This window comes from Miniopterus schreibersii, assembly GCF_964146895.1.
Source record: "Miniopterus schreibersii genome assembly, chromosome: 3".
Classification (NCBI taxonomy): domain Eukaryota; kingdom Metazoa; phylum Chordata; class Mammalia; order Chiroptera; family Miniopteridae; genus Miniopterus; species Miniopterus schreibersii.
Genome location: NC_138103.1, coordinates 20,162,488 through 20,179,844, shown reverse-complemented (window position 1 = coordinate 20,179,844; position 17,357 = coordinate 20,162,488). Strand labels below are relative to the sequence as shown.

Here is a 17,357-nt window from a genome sequence, read left to right as displayed (position 1 = left end):
CTGGGTGGTGCTTATCCAGGACCGTGAAGGGAGACCAGGCTCTCAGTGATTCGAGGCATTCACGGCTGTGGGATCAAGGTGCTTTCTCAAGTTTCCCTGGGACATTTATGAATTAAGCCTGGAGATCATCTTCCTCCCTCTGTAGCCTCCATATTCGTGTCTGCATGGAGGGAGGAAAGGCCCAGGTCACCGAACGCTACTGGCCTGTTGCACAGTTGGAGTCTCTTAGGAACAGTGAATAACCTGGTGCGCTGGCTGATCTCTGGAAAATGTGCCACTGCATGTGTCAAGATAGCACTGCTGGAAGCTAAAGACCAGGCACTGGTCCAGCACAACTTTTCTGCAGTGGCAAATGGGTGGTGGTACAGCTGCCCAAGAAGACAGCTCCCTGGGCAATGGCCTCGTGTCTGAAGACTGAACCCAAGAGCATTCTCCCATGGGTGCCTAGCTGAGTTGACAAACTATGCTACTGGGCTGACAAGGCTTCCATCCTAATTAGGTAACTGACTAAAATTTAGCATCCTCCATGGCCATCTTGCCAGTAATTACAAAGAAAAGAAAACATGTAAATCTATATAATTCTCAGGGAGGAAAAAGTTCAAAACACTAAGAAGCTACATCCTTTCAAAAAACAAATGACACAGAAATAGAGTTGAATTAGAATTCATGCTATAATTGTTCATATTTGAACATTTTCAAAGAATGTCTTTATCTTTGAAAAATGTATAAACAAAAATAATCCAACTTATGGCCCTAAGAAGTCCTTAAGTTTAAAATGTTTGGGTTTAAGCCTGTTTAATTTTCTCCAAAAAGGGGGGGTAGGTATAAAGTATGTGCATCTCATTATAAAGCTAGCACTGTATCCTCTGCAAAAACAGTTCCCATGAGTTAACAATTCTTTAACAGTCTGTATTTCGTGATGATAAAACTCACAAGAGGCATGCAAAGGCCCTCATCAATAGAACGAGATGAGGCTCCAGAGCCACTTGCTTACCATATATATGTATCACATCTTTAACTGGCCTGAGTTCAAGGCTTTATTTTTTAGTAAAAAAAACCCTTTTCACCTATTATAAAAATGAGGTATTTTGTCTATTCCTATGTGGTCCATATAAACCATGGCCATAAAGGAGACAAATTTCTTTGTGTGCAAACCATCACCTTTGAAATTACAGATGTGTGAGAATATAAATACTACTTTATATCCACTGCATTTAAAGATAAAAATTTTAATTAATTGTTCAATTTTTTCAAGATGTGTCATATTATCCCTTAGGGCTAACATTCATGGAGCCCCATTACATTTCCACAAAGAAAAATACATGTAATTTTGAAAATTCTACTTAATGTTTCTTCTTGTTAGAACACATAAAAACAATGCTGTGTCAACAAAGTGTTTTGAACTTGCTTTATTTTATACAGGAAAAGTAAAAATTCGATTTTAACTACCAGTCCAAAACATGAAATGTGGCTTATCTAATGGTAAAGATAAAATGTCATTCTTATTCAGAATGATAAATTGTTCAGATATTTAAAAGTACCTTCTTTTAGGTCCTTCCCCTGCTTCTGAAATGGTTTAAAGTGCTTTTAGAACGAAATTTTAGGATTAGTTTCCAGTATGAAAAACCTTAAAATACCATACTGCCTTTCACATAATACTTTTACCCCACTTCAAAGTTTCCAGCTGGCTTGTGAACCAAAATGATAGGTCTATTCTTTTTTGTTCCTATAAGTAGAATGTTTCCTTACTGTGACGCAATTAAAGTGCTTTTTCACTCTAAAGAAAAAGAAAACCCTATTGTGCAGCATTTTAGTAACATACAGCAATTTAGCATGAGTTGAATAAGCCGAAACAAAGCACAGTTTTGGCCCAGGGTTGCAAGAGGACATCTGAGGACGGTATATTATAAAAACAAGGCAGAAATGACACTTTCTGGGAAGCAGTATGGCAGGCAGCCACGGTCTTGGAAATTCTTTACAAATAGCTAGTGATGGGGTATGAAGGAGGGTGGGATGAAGAGGGAGGGGAGATGAGCAGCTGTCTGCAAGCTAGAGAGGGGATCCGGTGTATATCACTTAATTATAAAGATGCTGCACAGCCCCGATGGGCGTGGCTCAGCGGTTCCAGGAGATAGGGATTCGATTCCCGGTCAGGACACATGCCTGGGTTGCGGGCTAGGCAGCCAATCAATGACTCTCTCATCATTGATGTTTCTCTCTCTCTCTCTCCCACCCTCCTTTCCTCTCTCTGAAATCAATATGTTTTAAAAAAAAAAGATGCTGCACAGAAGAACTGCAGAATCATGAGGGGTGAAAAAACAAAAATCTGAGCAGTCAAGTGACAGCTGGGTAAGCCCGAGGTAAAAGCAAGGATGGAAAACTAAAGAAAACCCTACCCTTGGAATTGACTATGTATTGACTCTGAAGTCAATACCAGGCAAAAAACAGACCCTGGTTTCAGGTTTTTGTTTGTTTGTGTTTTGTTTTGTTTTTAAATATTTTCAAACAGATATTTGAGTAGTTGAGAGAATATAGTGGTTGATTGGTAAAAATTTATTATGTACTATTTAAGTAGCATTAAATCAGGGGCCTGGGTCCTATAAAAACAAGACAATTTAGAAAAGCCATCGTTCTCATGTTATCTTTTGGACTTAGCTATAGGTGGGATTAACCGGTCCCTAAGTAACACCCTAGGACAGTTAAGTTTGAGGCCCTACACCATCCTGGTTCAGTGTTTTATCATGAAGTAGTTTAGCAGTCAAGCTTACAATTGTATTTGTTTACACAGGCAGGGGCAAATGCCATCTTAAAAATTTCTACTGAAAGGGCAGATAGTAAGAAGTTGAAGTTTTTAAAGCTCCACTATAAATGAATAAAAAAATAGGTATTGCTCTCTATATAGTGAAACTTTCAGTATCCAAAACAATTAGTTGTCAGTAATTTTAAGATATTTATAATGAGTTTGTCAGGGCAACAGATCTAAAAACAAAGAAGGCAACATATTTTAACATTTTCATCACACTTAAAGTCCAGGAGTGTCTCACACATGAGAATCACAGATACATTCTCAATAAGGAAATTTCTTTTTTTTTTTAAATTTATCTTTATTGATTTCAGAGAGAGCACAGGAGAGGGAGAGAGAGAGATAGAAACATCAATGATGAGAGAGTCACTGATCAGCTGCCTCCTGCACGACCCTGACTGGGGATCGAGCCCGCAACCCGGCATGTGCCCTGGCAGGGAATCGAACCCTGATCGTTTGGATCCTAGGTCGATGCTCAACTGCTGAGCCATGCCCGGCCGGGCAGGAAATTCTTTATGTAAATAATAATATCAAACGAAAGAGGTCTTTAAAAACATAAAAAGTTTATTCTAGGTAAAAACCTTGCTATTTCAAAAAGATACCATTTTTTCTTCCTATTGATGGGAGAAAATTAAAAACTCAGTGTGGGCAAGGGTATGGAAAACAGGACCCTCATGAACTTTGCTGGGGGTAGGGGTGAGGTGGGAGGGTGGGCGGTAATAAACTGGTAGTCTTTACAGAGGGCACTTTAGCCATATGTATCAACATTTAAAATGTGTATAATCTGCCCAGCCAGCATGCCTCAGTGGTTGAGCATCAACCTATGAACCAGGAGGTCACAGTTCAATTTCCGGTCAGGGCACATGCCTGGGTTTAGGGCTCAGTCCCAGTAGGCAGTATGCAGGAGGCAGCCGATCAATGACTCTCTCATCGTTGATGTTTCTCTCCCCCTCTCCCCTCCTCTCTCTGAAATCAATAAAAACATATTTAAGAAAAACAAAAGGGCAAAAGACTGATGAACTGCCTTTCCTTTACCTTAAAAATAAATGTTAAATTATTATTGTTACTATTACTACTATTACTTTAGAATACTTACTGAAGGTAACCACTTTTGTTTTCAAATATAAAACCATAAGGATTTTTTAAAATGATTTTATTTTTTTTAGAGCAGTTTTAAGTTTACAACAAAACTGAGGGGGAGATACAGAAGTTTTCCACATATCCCCCATTATCAACAGGTACAGAGGTTTTCCACATAGAGAGCCTCCCCCATTATCAACAGGATTTTTAAAAAATGTAATTTTACCAAGACTCATGTATTTACAGTTCTTTGCTGTGTATGGTTTATTTTGCGGTCAAAGTGTAAGTCACATCCTGAAGGGTTTACTTCTGAGCCTGGAACTCAGAAATACTCTACTATATGTACCACTAATACCTCTATTTAAAAATCCATGTTTTAGAAAAAAAATTCTATTTATTTATTAAAATGACTGACATATGCAGATAAAAAGGGATTAAAAAGAAAAGTGAAAGTCAATCCATCTACCCTAGAAGGCCAGTACTTCTCCACAAAAGTAACCACTGTTAAATTGCTAGGGCTCCAGAGAATGTTTTGTGAATATTCTATTATTAAATATAAAATATGCAAAGGAAATAAATACATGCAGTGGGATCAAACTAGTCATGTACTTTGTGGTTTGCTTCCAGAACCATGAAATCTAGTTCATTCTTACTGGCTGTATTAATGGCTATATTTAACGCATGGATGCATCAATCACATACTCTTAAGTTTTGAGATTTTTTGCTATTATAAACAAGGCTGCAATGATCTCCTGATTCATTCTTGGCATCTTTTGAGTTTATACATACACACACACACACACACTACATTTCTAATAATTTAAAATTTTGATAGGGGCGCTTTGCAATACAAATGGTTATATCAATCTATATTTCCACTTACAAGGTAAAAGAGTACCTTTGTGTTCATCCCTTCCCCACAATGTACATTATATATTTTAAAGTAACTTTAAATTCACTTCCTGTTACCTAAAACTGGCACTATAATCCCCAAATAATAGTAAAATTTTTTATAATAAGCAAGCAGTAAGGGACCAAAAGATATCAAAGGAATTAGTAAGGTGATGGGGCTAGGTTTTTGACTGGTTGTCAGAAGCTTGGGTTAAGCTTTCTCTTGTAAATCACATATTTACTTATAAATTTGGTAGAATTTTTCTGATGTTCCAGGGTAGAAAACTTAAGCATAAGACTTCTCATTTTTTTTCTTCATCTCCAACACAGTGGAGAGATATAATGGCCAGATTTGAAATCTATTTAGAATAAAACTAAAAGTATGTGGGGTAAGGAACTGGATGTTGTGTTTGAAGGAAAAAGAGAAAGACGACTTCTGGTTTTCTGGCTTAAGCACCCGAGTAGACCATTTGCTGAGATAAAGAACACAAGCTGGCAGTTAGGGAGTTTAGTCTTGGACATGTCTGAATTGGAAGTGGAAATGTGCAAGTGACAACTGGCTCTATGGGTCCAGATTTCAGAAGGAAGGTCTTGGCAGGAGACTGAAATTTGGAAGTTGTCACTTTTGTAGTATTTGCTGAGGTAGAAAATATAAAAAAGGTTAAAAAAGGTTAAAAAAGCCCAGGGCTGTGCGGTTAGGAAAGTTAACAACTAAAAGCCCATTTATAAATCAACTAAAAAATGAAAGATCCAACAAAGAAGTCAGAGGAAGCTGCTTGGGAGGAGGAGGAGCCTGAAGGGTTGTGTAAAGTGTTTCTAGAAGGGGGTCAGGATCATAGGGTTAATGGCTGCTGTTTTACTACATGGAGGAGCTACTTTTGGAGTGATGAATGGAAGTCATACTGGAGAAGGTGAAGGAAAAAAGAGGGCTAAGAGTGTGAAGATGTTAATGGAAGCAACACTTTCAAGATGCTGCCCATGGAGGGTGGGGAAGAGAAGGTATGGAACTTCAGGCTGGAACAAACCTGAGCAAGGTTATAAGCAATGCAGAGTGCGAGAGAGGAAAGCGGAAGACAGGGAAAGGAAGGGAAAGAATGGGAATGACTACGGATGAGAGTGAACAGGAGACAGAGGCAGCAGGACCCTTGAAGGGGAGGGGGCACAGAGCATACAGGGACAGCCTTTGGGAGGGCAACAAGGATTGCATGTAGCTGCAGATAGGTTTACAGATTTGGTCTGGGACATCCAGGGAGTTCCCAAATGATAGCTTTTATTTTCTCAGAGAAGGAGGAAGAAAGGTCATCTATTGAGAGTGAGATGAAGGAAAAGTTAGTTTTGAGGCCAGTGAAGGATGTTTGAAATATCACTGCAGACTATGATGAGCAAGTTGAAAAGGAACATGGTTATTTAATGCAGAAAAGCCCCAACTAATAATGGCAACAGCTTCGGGGCGAGCAGTCAGTCAGGGAACTGGCAAGTCACTCCCTGGCTCTGAACTGTATCCTTTTTATAAGAGAAGACAACCACAAGATCAGAACATGTGGCAGTTTTTCTAAAGCTCATTATAAAAATTTTAGTTAAGAACAGCTGCAGCCCAGCAATTCCACTTCTAGGTGAACTGAAAACTGGTACTCACATACATGTACACAGCAGCACTATTCACAATAGCTAAATATGGGAACAATCAAAAAGGTAGGAAAAGATCCACAGATGCATGGATAAACAAAAGATGATCTATCCATACAATGAAATGCTATGGTACATGCTACAACACGGATGAACCTGAGAAACATTATGCTAAGTGAAAGAAACCAGACGCAGAAGATCACATATTATATGGTTCCAGATATGTGAAATATTCGAAATTGGTAAACTCACAGAGAGCTCAGGAAATGGGGGGGAAAGGGCATGGGGGTAAATGCTTAATGGTGACAGGGTTTTCTTTTGGGGTAATGACAATGTTTGGGAACTAGATAGAGGTGTGGTTGCACAACATTGTAAATATACTGGATGTCCCTGAATTATTTTATTTTAAAATGGTTAATTTTATGTTATGTGAGTTGAACTTCAATTTTAAAAAGATCAATTGCTAGAAGAGAATTTAAGAAACTAATTACAGCCTGGCTGGTGTGGCTCAGCCGTTGAGCACTGACCTATGATCTAGGAGATAACGGTTCGATTCCTGGTCAGGGCACATGCCCAAGTTGAGGGCTCGGTCCCCAGTAGAGGGTGTGCAGGAGGCAGCCAATCAATGACTCTCTCATCACTGATATTTCTCTCTCTCCCTCTCCCTTCCTCTCTGTGAAATCAATAAAGACATATTTATTTAAAAAAGAAACTAATTACACAGTAATTAGATTTTCTTATTTCCCACCCACCCTCCCTCCCACCAAATTCCATTAAACCACAAATAGTTGCTTCACTTTTTAATGATTTGATAACTACAATAACAACTACATTATATATTCCTGGTCATACTGAATTCTAGGTTTTGTTGGGGGTTTTCTGGCCTCTATTTCCCCTTATAGACCTCATTCTATATTCTAGTACTTTCTACAATACTCACCATATAGAAGTTTTAATAAACATGCTTTACTCAATTTTGCATGGTATATTTACTAATTTTTTGAGAGAGAGGAAGGGAGAGGGAGAGAGAGAAAAATATCGATGTGAAAGTGAAACATTGATCGGCTGCCTCCTGCACACCCCCTACCAGGGATCAAGCCTGCAACCCAGGCATGTGCCCTGACCAGGAATCGAACCAGCAACCTTTCCATTACGGGATGGCGCCCAACCACCTGAGCCACACCAGCCAGGGCTGCATAGTATACTTAAAGTATATAACCGAGTTACTATTTTCTAAGGAAAGAGAACACTATGCCCAATTTAAGAAAATATCACCAAGAGGATTTTCTATGAGCAAGTGATTATCATGGTGTGAACCAACACCGTTTTGCTTTGTTGTATGAATCTGAGGCTCGAGGTATTTTTGAATTGATGTTGATGGCAGCACACAAGATGAAATCTAATTACGTTGTTTTGAAGGGTAGAAGGCGGCTAAAAAGGGCAGGCGAAGGGAAAAGGAGTAAAGAGCACCATGAAAAACTGGTAGGCAGTGATTTCTTTTGATCTCCACTTAAAAATAATGTGAAAATCATGCTGCATTAGAGAAAAAACACTTAAGTACTCTCATAGATGATAAAAAGTAGCAGCCAAAGATTACAGTCCTTTGGTTGTATTTTCAGGGGTCTAATTTGCCAATTAAAAATAATGTACTTCAAGTAATTTTAAGAAATGGAAAGCAAGAGGCCAAAACTAAAACAGTGGTTTGTCCTGTAAGAGCCATGCTATCTGTCCTGATAGCAAACTTCCATCACCACTCCCTGCCTGAAGCAGACAGCAGTTACAGTGTGCACATAAATCCAGACCTCCAACATGACGAACAGCAAACTGCATTCTGATCAGGAATTTTCATATTATGATTACTTTCAATTTAAAAAAGGGAGAACATAAAGTTAACCAAAAAAACCCCACCAAAAACCACTCAAATTAGTGGTTGGAAAAGTTAGGCCTTACACTACGTAGAAAACACTGCCTTTCGTCCCAATGTCAGGAAGTCTACTGCACCTGTGTGAAGCCCACTGGCGTAGGGAGTGTGGGGGAGGCAGGGGGTGCAAACTGCAGATTTCCAAACCTCAGACCAACCCTTGCTGGTAAGGAGGTCACAGTCCAGAATGTAGCATTTACCCTCTATTAGGAATTAGCAAAAATGAAGTAGAAACTAAAAAGCTGACAGTCCACGCTAACACACTGTAGGTTTCCTGCATTAATCTACAGCATGAGGTCAGGAAGACTATGTTTTTAATACTGTGCCTTGGAAATTTACAGGCACTTTGAAAACTCCGGTTGGCTGCTGCTTCTGTTACCATGGAAACAGACTGCTAAAAATGGGGCATATTTCTTTAAACTGATCATACCTTCACACAAATTCCCTTCTCCTTTTTGTCAAAAGTTGGAATGAACTTAAAGTATGCCTCTCGTGGTATGACAACGTGATGTCAAGCCAGGGGGCCTAGTACAGAATGGCAGGGATAACATGAGCCTGTGGCAAACATACAGAAAGATACTATACATACATGCACTTTAAAAAATCTCATTTGGTTAAAAAGTAGTGAAAATAAATACACAGTGGGATAAACTGAAGTATAACAACACAAATAACATTTCAAAAGCAAAATCACCCACTTAATTGCCTGATCACCAGCAATGCAAAGAGGTTAAAGCAATACTTGATTTTATCTGAAAATTTTTAATCTGTTGAAACATGCTGGTTCTGCACCCGAACTTCTAGATTTCTTATCCTATATGATTCCAAAAGAAGATAATGTTTATTTTTTCTTATTTTGGGGGCAATCAGAAATTCTATATTTTACTCCTATATTAGAATTCGAGTGTGCAGCTATAGATAGAGGTGCTTATGGGTTAAAGCTCTTTCCTAATTCCTTGGAAATGGGAAAATGTTATGTTGTATAAAATATTCTGAAATGTCTTAATGTAAAATTCCTAAGGGAAGCTCCCTGAAGGGCAATTAACAATGAGATAGGAAATTAATAGAATGCTTTTTACCTCCAATTTTCCCCAGAATGTAAGTATATGCTACTCTCTTGAGGTCACTTCACCCTGGCTCATATCTTGGTCTTTCTTCCCATTTTGTGGATTCAGGAGTGGGACTCACACACACGCACATGCATGTCCACATATAGTTATTCATATATATATCTACATGCACACACACACACACACACACACGCATGCCAATCTGCCCACCAAAACATAAAGAGAACCTCAAACTGTCATAACTTGTGTGCTATCCTATTATCATAGCAACCGTTCATGATGATGCAGGTGGAAGGGTGAGCTGCAGTTGTTCAGGCCAATGGGATGGGTTGGGGGTAGGGGGGGCAGGGAGAGGCATTCTGGGGGAGAGCAGCAATAGGGGGAGAGAAGTACCACATGATTTCTAGACAGAGGCAGGGCCTCAGTAAAGGGGCCAGAGCGGGTGGGGAGGGATCAGCTGTAGGTCTATCTCTACTTGAGTAAAGATTTCTATGAAGACTCCATGTGAGGAAGGGTGGTAGCTGTGGTGGAACGGTGCTGTGGATAAATGAAATGTTTTTTGAGGTAGAACTGACAGGTTTGGTAACAGGATTTGGTGATGAGGAGGAGGGTAAGGAAAGTATCAAGGATCACTCTCATTTAGGCTCCTGGTGTGAGCCAATGGGGAGACAGAGGTGCCATCAATTGAGACAGGAAACCCTGGAGGAGTATGTTTCATGGAAGTAGTATGGGGCCCACTGGCCACATCAGGGGTGTAGATGACTATACAGGCCTGGAGCACAAGAGACAGGCCTGGCCCCCAGTCTGGAATCCTCACTCATTTGGACCAAAGCATACATGGTTCTCTTCTGTATCTCCCTTATGTGTGTGCATATTTCAACTCCTATATTATCACTTAGTTTCTTGACTTTTAGGCTGTGAGCTCCTTGAATGTTATGGCTAAAAGAGATTTACAACTTCTGGCATGATGCTGTGTAGAAGCACTCAAATTTCTGCCAAATGAAATTATTTCTAATAAAAAACTAAATTATATAATTTCATCTCAAAAGTAGCATGCTCCATTTAAAAAAAAAACCACTGAATCATGTCTGGGAAGAGGAAATGTTTTATAAAGATGACCTTACTTTTCAACTTTATTTTTAAAAAACATTAATTTAGTGATACCTCACTTGTACAACACTTCAATTATGAAGAACATTGGCAGAAAGCAAAGAAAGAAGAAATTCCCAGAGAGATAAAAAATAGTTGTAAAATTCATGTGCCTATGTGACTGTTTCCCTGCTATTGCTCAATACATTGTAGCTGAATCAACAACAGCATCAGGATTCCACTATTACCTTTTGTTAACTGTTGCTTACTTTAAAGAAGATTAGAAGGAGCAAATCGGAAAAGGGAGAGCAGCCAAAAGTGGCAGATGACAAATACCAAACAATAAATAACAGTTCTAGTAATCTAGTAATGATCTAGGGATCGTACTGTGCAGGGGCAAACTATTTTATACATCTCAACAGTGCCTTAAGGCACCTATACTTTACATTTTGGGCTAGCCAGTAACTTATAAATGAATTATAAATTTTATCTGAAGGTAATAGTTCAAATTATATTCTGTTTAAGAAGGCAGGAAGGAGTATAATACTCTTTAAATACTTCTGCATAATAATAATGTGTCTGTGAGATGCAGGACACTGGGGGTCAGGTATTAAATGAGCCAAATAAGGATTCTATCTCCAAGAGATACTATGGTCTAATAATGAAGACAGTACAGATATAGATCATAATGGCAAAAGGTGAAACATCTTAAAGAGATGCAGATCAAGTTATCAGGAATATACAGGAGAGAAGAAATTATTTTTAGCTAATAAGATCAAGTGACTCTGTAGGAAATGGCATGGGGATTAGGTTTAAAGACACTTCAGATCAGCAAACTGGGGTGAGAAGAACATTGTGAGCAAAGGCACAGAGTTTGAGGAAGTGGGGAGCAGTGCTGTCCAACAGAGCTTTCTGCAGTGATGGAAATGTTTTATAATCTACACTGTTCAATAAAGTAGCCACTAACCACATATGGCTATAGAGTAGTTGAAATGTGGTTCATGTAATTAAGGAGCTAAATTTTTGAAAATTATATTTTATTTTAATTATTTAAAATTTAAATTTAAATAGCCATATGTGGCTAAAGGACAGCACAGGTAGAGTATGTATGAGATAATTTCCATCCCTTAAAAAAGTTTTGGTGCTTCAATAAAGGTCTTTATTTAATCTATTTCCCCAGGTTGGATTACTCCGAATATGTCAGACAAAGGTACATTTTTTTCATAAACAGATCTACTATAGCCATGTTCCAGGACACCATGTTACTCTACTACACTGTCTGCTATGCAATGCACCACAAACATTGACATATTTTCTCTCAGCTGTTATTAACCAGCCTGTGCCAGATCAGGAGTGTGGCCCTCCAAATCTGAGGGCCAGATCCCCAAGTCACTTCTTGGCGGACAGCTGACTAAGCTGTCCAATCCACCTTCGACTATGTTTTGAGCAAGAAATCACTTTGATTGGCTAAAAAACACTGAGTTTAGGGGTTGTTTGTTAGAGCAGTTAGTTTAGTCCAGGTAATTAATACACAACCCAGTTTTCTTTCTGTGGCATTTCATTTTTACCATTAGAGAGCTCTGTATATTGAACATCAATACTTCTTTAAATCCATTTGCTACCATTTTGTCTTGATAAATATGGAATATAACTAGGTGGTAGCACTGGTATTATGATTCATTATCTTAATGACTCATATTAAACCATTTATCTGAATTAAATAATCTCAATTTATTTGATTTTCCCTAAAATTCATAATTAACTCTTAAGTCATCAAGTCAATGATTTTGTAATATCCTTCTTTAGCTGCAGAATCAGAAATTAAACTTAAATCTCATCCATGTTGAACATTATCTGAAAATGTTTCTAACCCTTTTGTGGCTAAGGGAAAAGTTAGGATTGCTCATCGCTGCTTTGACAAAAGAAAGTAGTCTAAGGAAAATTCCCTATTTTGAATTTGATCAGCATTCATGGCATTTATTGCTATTGTCACCTAAAGCAAAAAAGAATTAAATTCTCCAACTACACACATGGGTTGATAGTTATCAGAAAGTTTATATAAGCATTAACAAAACTGTGAGGTGATATGCTTCATTATCCAAGTGGTATGCGATGACAATTCCTCATAGGCAGCAGACACAAACATTTTCAATAGGTATTACTAAATTTTCTGATGAGGTGTCACATAAACTCTTGAAACCTATGATTGCTGCTTACAAAGTCTGTTTTTCCCCCAATAATAATTTCAGCTAACTAGTACTCTCAACAATAATACGAATTCCAAAATATCCCAATATAAGCAAGAACTAGACCAACTACTTGAGAAGCAGAGTGGACTTCTAACCTCTACAGTAGGTATGTCAGAAACACCAGTGATACCAACTGTGTCTCTGATTAGAACTAAACGGACCCAAATTTATTCTTTCTTCATTACCTAGAAACTTATGATCCAGACATTAAAAATAATCTCAAAGGTTGTTCTTTCAAAACAAACAAAAAATAATTTTGCCAAAAATGAATGGAAAACCAAACAGTGTTGATGTGAAAGATAATATTTTGTGTCCCTTAACAGATGAGGCATAAACCATTAGACATCACTAATAGTCATGTATATGTTTGTCTCTTTTGACAAAACAGTATAGGATCTAATTAGACTCTAGGGCATTTTAGTGTTCCAACAACTGCAGCCAACTTGTGTACATTAATACAACTGATGGCTGACCCCATGCTTAAAAGCAGATGAAGCTTGGCAGTCAGTGGCTTGTCCCTTGTTTTATTCTACGAGTCTGACAAGCTGACCACTGGTGCTCATCTGTAGGCAGTAACTGTGACACACTAAACTCCAAGAGTTCAATATTGCGTAGGAACCAAGGTATTTTCATACTCTTTCAGTAACAGATCACCCTTCGTATCTCTGTATGTTTTTTTGCCCTCAGTGCTATCTGTACCAGAAAGTGAGTAGAAATACAGTCTGTTAGGATATAAGTAAAACTTGGTTAGTGCAACTGTGGTAAGACAGATGAATTTTATCATCCAGGAATTTCTGTGGAGTGTTTTAAAATATGAAAGTTCTCTCCCCTTACCTCTTTATATTAATGGATTTACATGAAAGTAAAATATAGAATAGTTCTTTATTTTGTCAATATATATATAAGAATTTATATATATATATATATTTATTTATATATATATTTAATTTTAAACAGGGAAAAATAAAGGGTTAAAGAAATAAATAAGCTGACATTAAACCAGGCATCTCATAAAAACACTATGAAGTACATATTGTTTCTCCTCATTGTACAAAACTTGTCCAGGGTCACAAAGCTAGCAAATGGTATGCCTGGGATTTGACCCCAAGTCTATATCTCACTTGAGAGTCCATGCTCTTGCTCTTCTGACATTATATTATCGTACATGTATAAATGGAAAGCGTGATCACGGTTGTTAGGGCAACAATCTACACATTATGTAATCATCTCAACTCTACTTTGCTGTTCCTGTTGATAGTTCCCCTATACCCTGTTCTTATATTTTTAATCCTTGCTTTCTATGCTCCTTTATCACATTCTGCTGTTGTGACATCTTTTTCTTCTTCCTATTCCATTTTCCTCTACTTTCTCAGTTTTTCAAGTAGCACAAAAATTATTTTAAATTTAAGGTAGTTATAGTAGCTTAACACTTGAATTTGACTTAAATGATGTATAGATCATTCTAAACTTTTTTTAAGTGAATGATTTAAAAAATTTTAAGTTCCCCTGTAAGTCTCCGGAATGTGTCCTAAAAAAATTCCACCGGTATTTCTTCTATAACGACCTACGGTAAGGCGTGCTGTGCACAAGCTGAGGCGACCCATTGTTTGGTTCCTGGCAACAGCTATTTATACCTCATTGTGTGTCCTTTGCTTCGATCTAGATGTTTTTCTACCCATACCTAAAAGTAGTTCAACTCTAGCAAGTCAAGTCCAACTATTGTTTCTTATTATTATCTTTTAAATCTGTAACAATCTATCATGTTCATATTCTAAATGAGAAAAAAAGGAGGGATATCCTTTTGGAAGAAGCTTCAACTGCTACTTAGGCAGATAACTCAACATTTACTCTCTGGGTTCCTATAAGATGAGCAAGAGCAAGTGGAGAGGTGAGGGGGTGCAGGAGCTGAAAGCAAATCAAATGAAAAAGAGATTATTGTGGGTTTTTTCCTCCCAAAGAACACTAGAAAATCAAATTTCAAGTTAAACAAGGATTGAGAGAGGTGATTGGCATATCTCAAATTTAGGTAAAACTTATTCTCTGTAGATCCTGAATTTCTTGCACCATAGCCTTTGATCCCAGCTGCTACAGTAAAGGACGCCATGCACTAGTCCTGCCACAGTTAGTAGGCCAGGACACAGGACAGCAATGCCCATACCTTTGGCCATTTTCTTAAATGAATCAGCGGGGTATCTGTGCAGTGGCCACTAACAATAATTGATGGTATCCGTAAGCTTATTCTTTACTTTGTTACAAAACCACAAAACTATGCAATGTGCATTTAAATACAAAATAATGCAGTATGCATTATAACCAATTACACCAATCATTTAAATATATAATTAAGAAAGAGTTAGCTACCTTCCTTGTTTTAAACACTAAAAACCATAAACATGTTAATTAGAAAAAATTAATTTCCCTGGAATTATGTGTTTGTAAACCTAAAAGAAGCAATGTTCTGAATAATACTGAAATGGAAATGGCCTCTCCTAAGGAGGGAGGGGGGACAAAAATTTGGAGAACATGAGAAAACATACAACATGAACCTGGAAGGATTTTAGTGAAATGAGGATTGGCTTCATAAATCCCCTTACTGTACTAATTTTTGCAAAATCCCTAGAGCTCTATCAGTTAATGAATCTTTAGAGAGAGCTACTGAGAACAGCATTAAGCTTTCATTTCGAAGAACTTAGACCATGTAAGGCACAGCAGGGAACAGAGAGAGACATGGCATGGTAATCAGACAGACACGCTCAGCCTGGTTGAGGGGAATAGGAATTTGGCAGTTTTGGCCCTTTCCACAGAAACACTGACCTTCCTTGAGACTTTTCTGGTTGCTCCCCTCAAGGCATTCCTTTTCTTTTAATGGCTCGAAATCCCCAGCAGTTAAAATCTCTGCGAACCCCTGTTGCTGCTTCTTGGAGCTATCGATCATGGTGAGAGGCTTCTGGAGACAGGCAGCATCAAGCAGGAGAAGAGCTCAATTTGCCGATCAGCAGAGGCTGGCACTCAAAATACTCTGGTCCCTGGGTCCTGCGCGCTTCGTCACAATACACCAATCACCAGTGGGCAATTATGTCTTTAAGCAGCTGAAGGCATCCATCAATCAGCCTTTGGTTCCCGGCCTGACCTGCACAGACACTCATGCTGCTGGAAGCCCTAAACTCTCTCCCACATTGGGAGGCAGAGCCCTGGAGGCACGATGCTGCTGAAATCCCACCCCTTTTCCCAGCCAGCCCCTTTCCTCTGCCATTCCAGCTTCCCCCGCACTGGGCACTTCAATCTGCAGTTTGATGGTCCGAATCATCTGACAAACACTGAGTCAAGCAGTTAAAAATAAATCCTCTAGTTGTTAAAAGAGAAGACTTTGCCGATACCTAAGACGACAAATTGCTGCCTGTGGTCTCTCTCTGGCTCTCTATAAACACAGCCGCAGTCTGTGGAAATACTTTCTATCAGCCAGACAAGCACATTCATTACTCATTAAGTTCCGCAGCTAAACAAACAGGAGCCCAGGGCATCTGAAGGAAGCGGGTCTTATCTCAGCAGAGGCACCAGGCTGAATAAACACGCTACTAGCCTATCTGGAGAAGAACAGAGGCACTGCACTACCAAAGTTCTTTTGTGCTGTGCTTTTTGCTGCGTCTAGCTCTCCCTGGCAAAGCAATGCTCTTTGTAATAGGGACATGTACTGTCATTGTGGCTTTGTGCCTCACAGGTTCAGACCTGAGCAGCATTTTTCCTCTGTGCCGCTAGTCGGCTGAGAGAGTTAACATCGCCATGATTGTTCTAAGGAAAAATCTCTCCCCCTGTATTAAAAGCAGAGGCACCGAGAGCTTCTATTTCTTAACAGATTCAGCCAGAGACCAGCCCAAGTACATTTCACAAGCTATCAACAACGGACACCTCTTTTGAAGATCACAGACTGCTGTCCACTAGATGCGAGGGATACTGCTTGAAGAAATCTCTAGGGATGGCAATTCCAGGCAAAGCGTTTTAGTACACCCCAAACATTTATCGATCTACAACTGTAGCCAAAAGAATATATATTTTTTAATGACTCAAAGTATGCTCCTCTGCAAAGAGCTCCTATAAAGCCCATCAGAGGTTGTAAGGGCAACAGACCAAATCCTCTTCCAGGAGGGACCTGTTTTGTTCATGTTTTTATAACCAACATGTAGCAGGGTGCCTGGAATACTAGTTCTCAATAAATACTTGTTGCATGACTGAGTGAGTGAATTAAAGCAGAAGAAAGTGCAACAGGAAAACTTCCTTTAACAATACTCAAGAGGTTTAAAGAAGTCCTATATCAACCATCAAGAATCACTAATTTTAGATGAACTACTAAATGTTCTCTAAAGGAGGCACATTTTCTCTTTAAAAGAAAACACTCTGACACGATCCTTCTGTGGGATAAAGAAAGGCTTACATTTTTAGAGCCAGAAAAGTCAATATTCTCTCCACCATTTAAACATAGATGGGAACTAGATGAAGTCTATCCTTTGTCCCTGGTTCCAAGCCTGGTGTGCGTGAAACCGGTGCTGTTCTAGAAAGATAGTTATCAGGCCTTCTCCAGCGTCTCTCGAGAATGGGATTACACAACACATGACATGTTTCTTGTCAACTGA

At 38.7% G+C, this 17,357-nt stretch overlaps 1 protein-coding gene across 9 annotated transcripts in view; it reads right to left on the bottom strand.

The window, feature by feature from the left end:
• MRTFB (myocardin related transcription factor B) overlaps nucleotides 1-17,357 on the bottom strand; it is a 262,736-nt gene that overhangs the window by 53,937 nt on the left and 191,442 nt on the right. The window contains exon 1 of one of the 9 annotated variants that reach the window (XM_081133194.1): nucleotides 15,544-15,982. The exons of the other annotated variants lie outside the window; for them this stretch is intronic. Within the exon in view, the coding sequence (XP_080989320.1) occupies nucleotides 15,544-15,664 (121 nt within the window). The 5' untranslated portion in view covers nucleotides 15,665-15,982. Of the gene's footprint in view, nucleotides 1-15,543; nucleotides 15,983-17,357 lie in introns of those variants that run through there. 9 annotated transcript variants of the gene reach the window in all.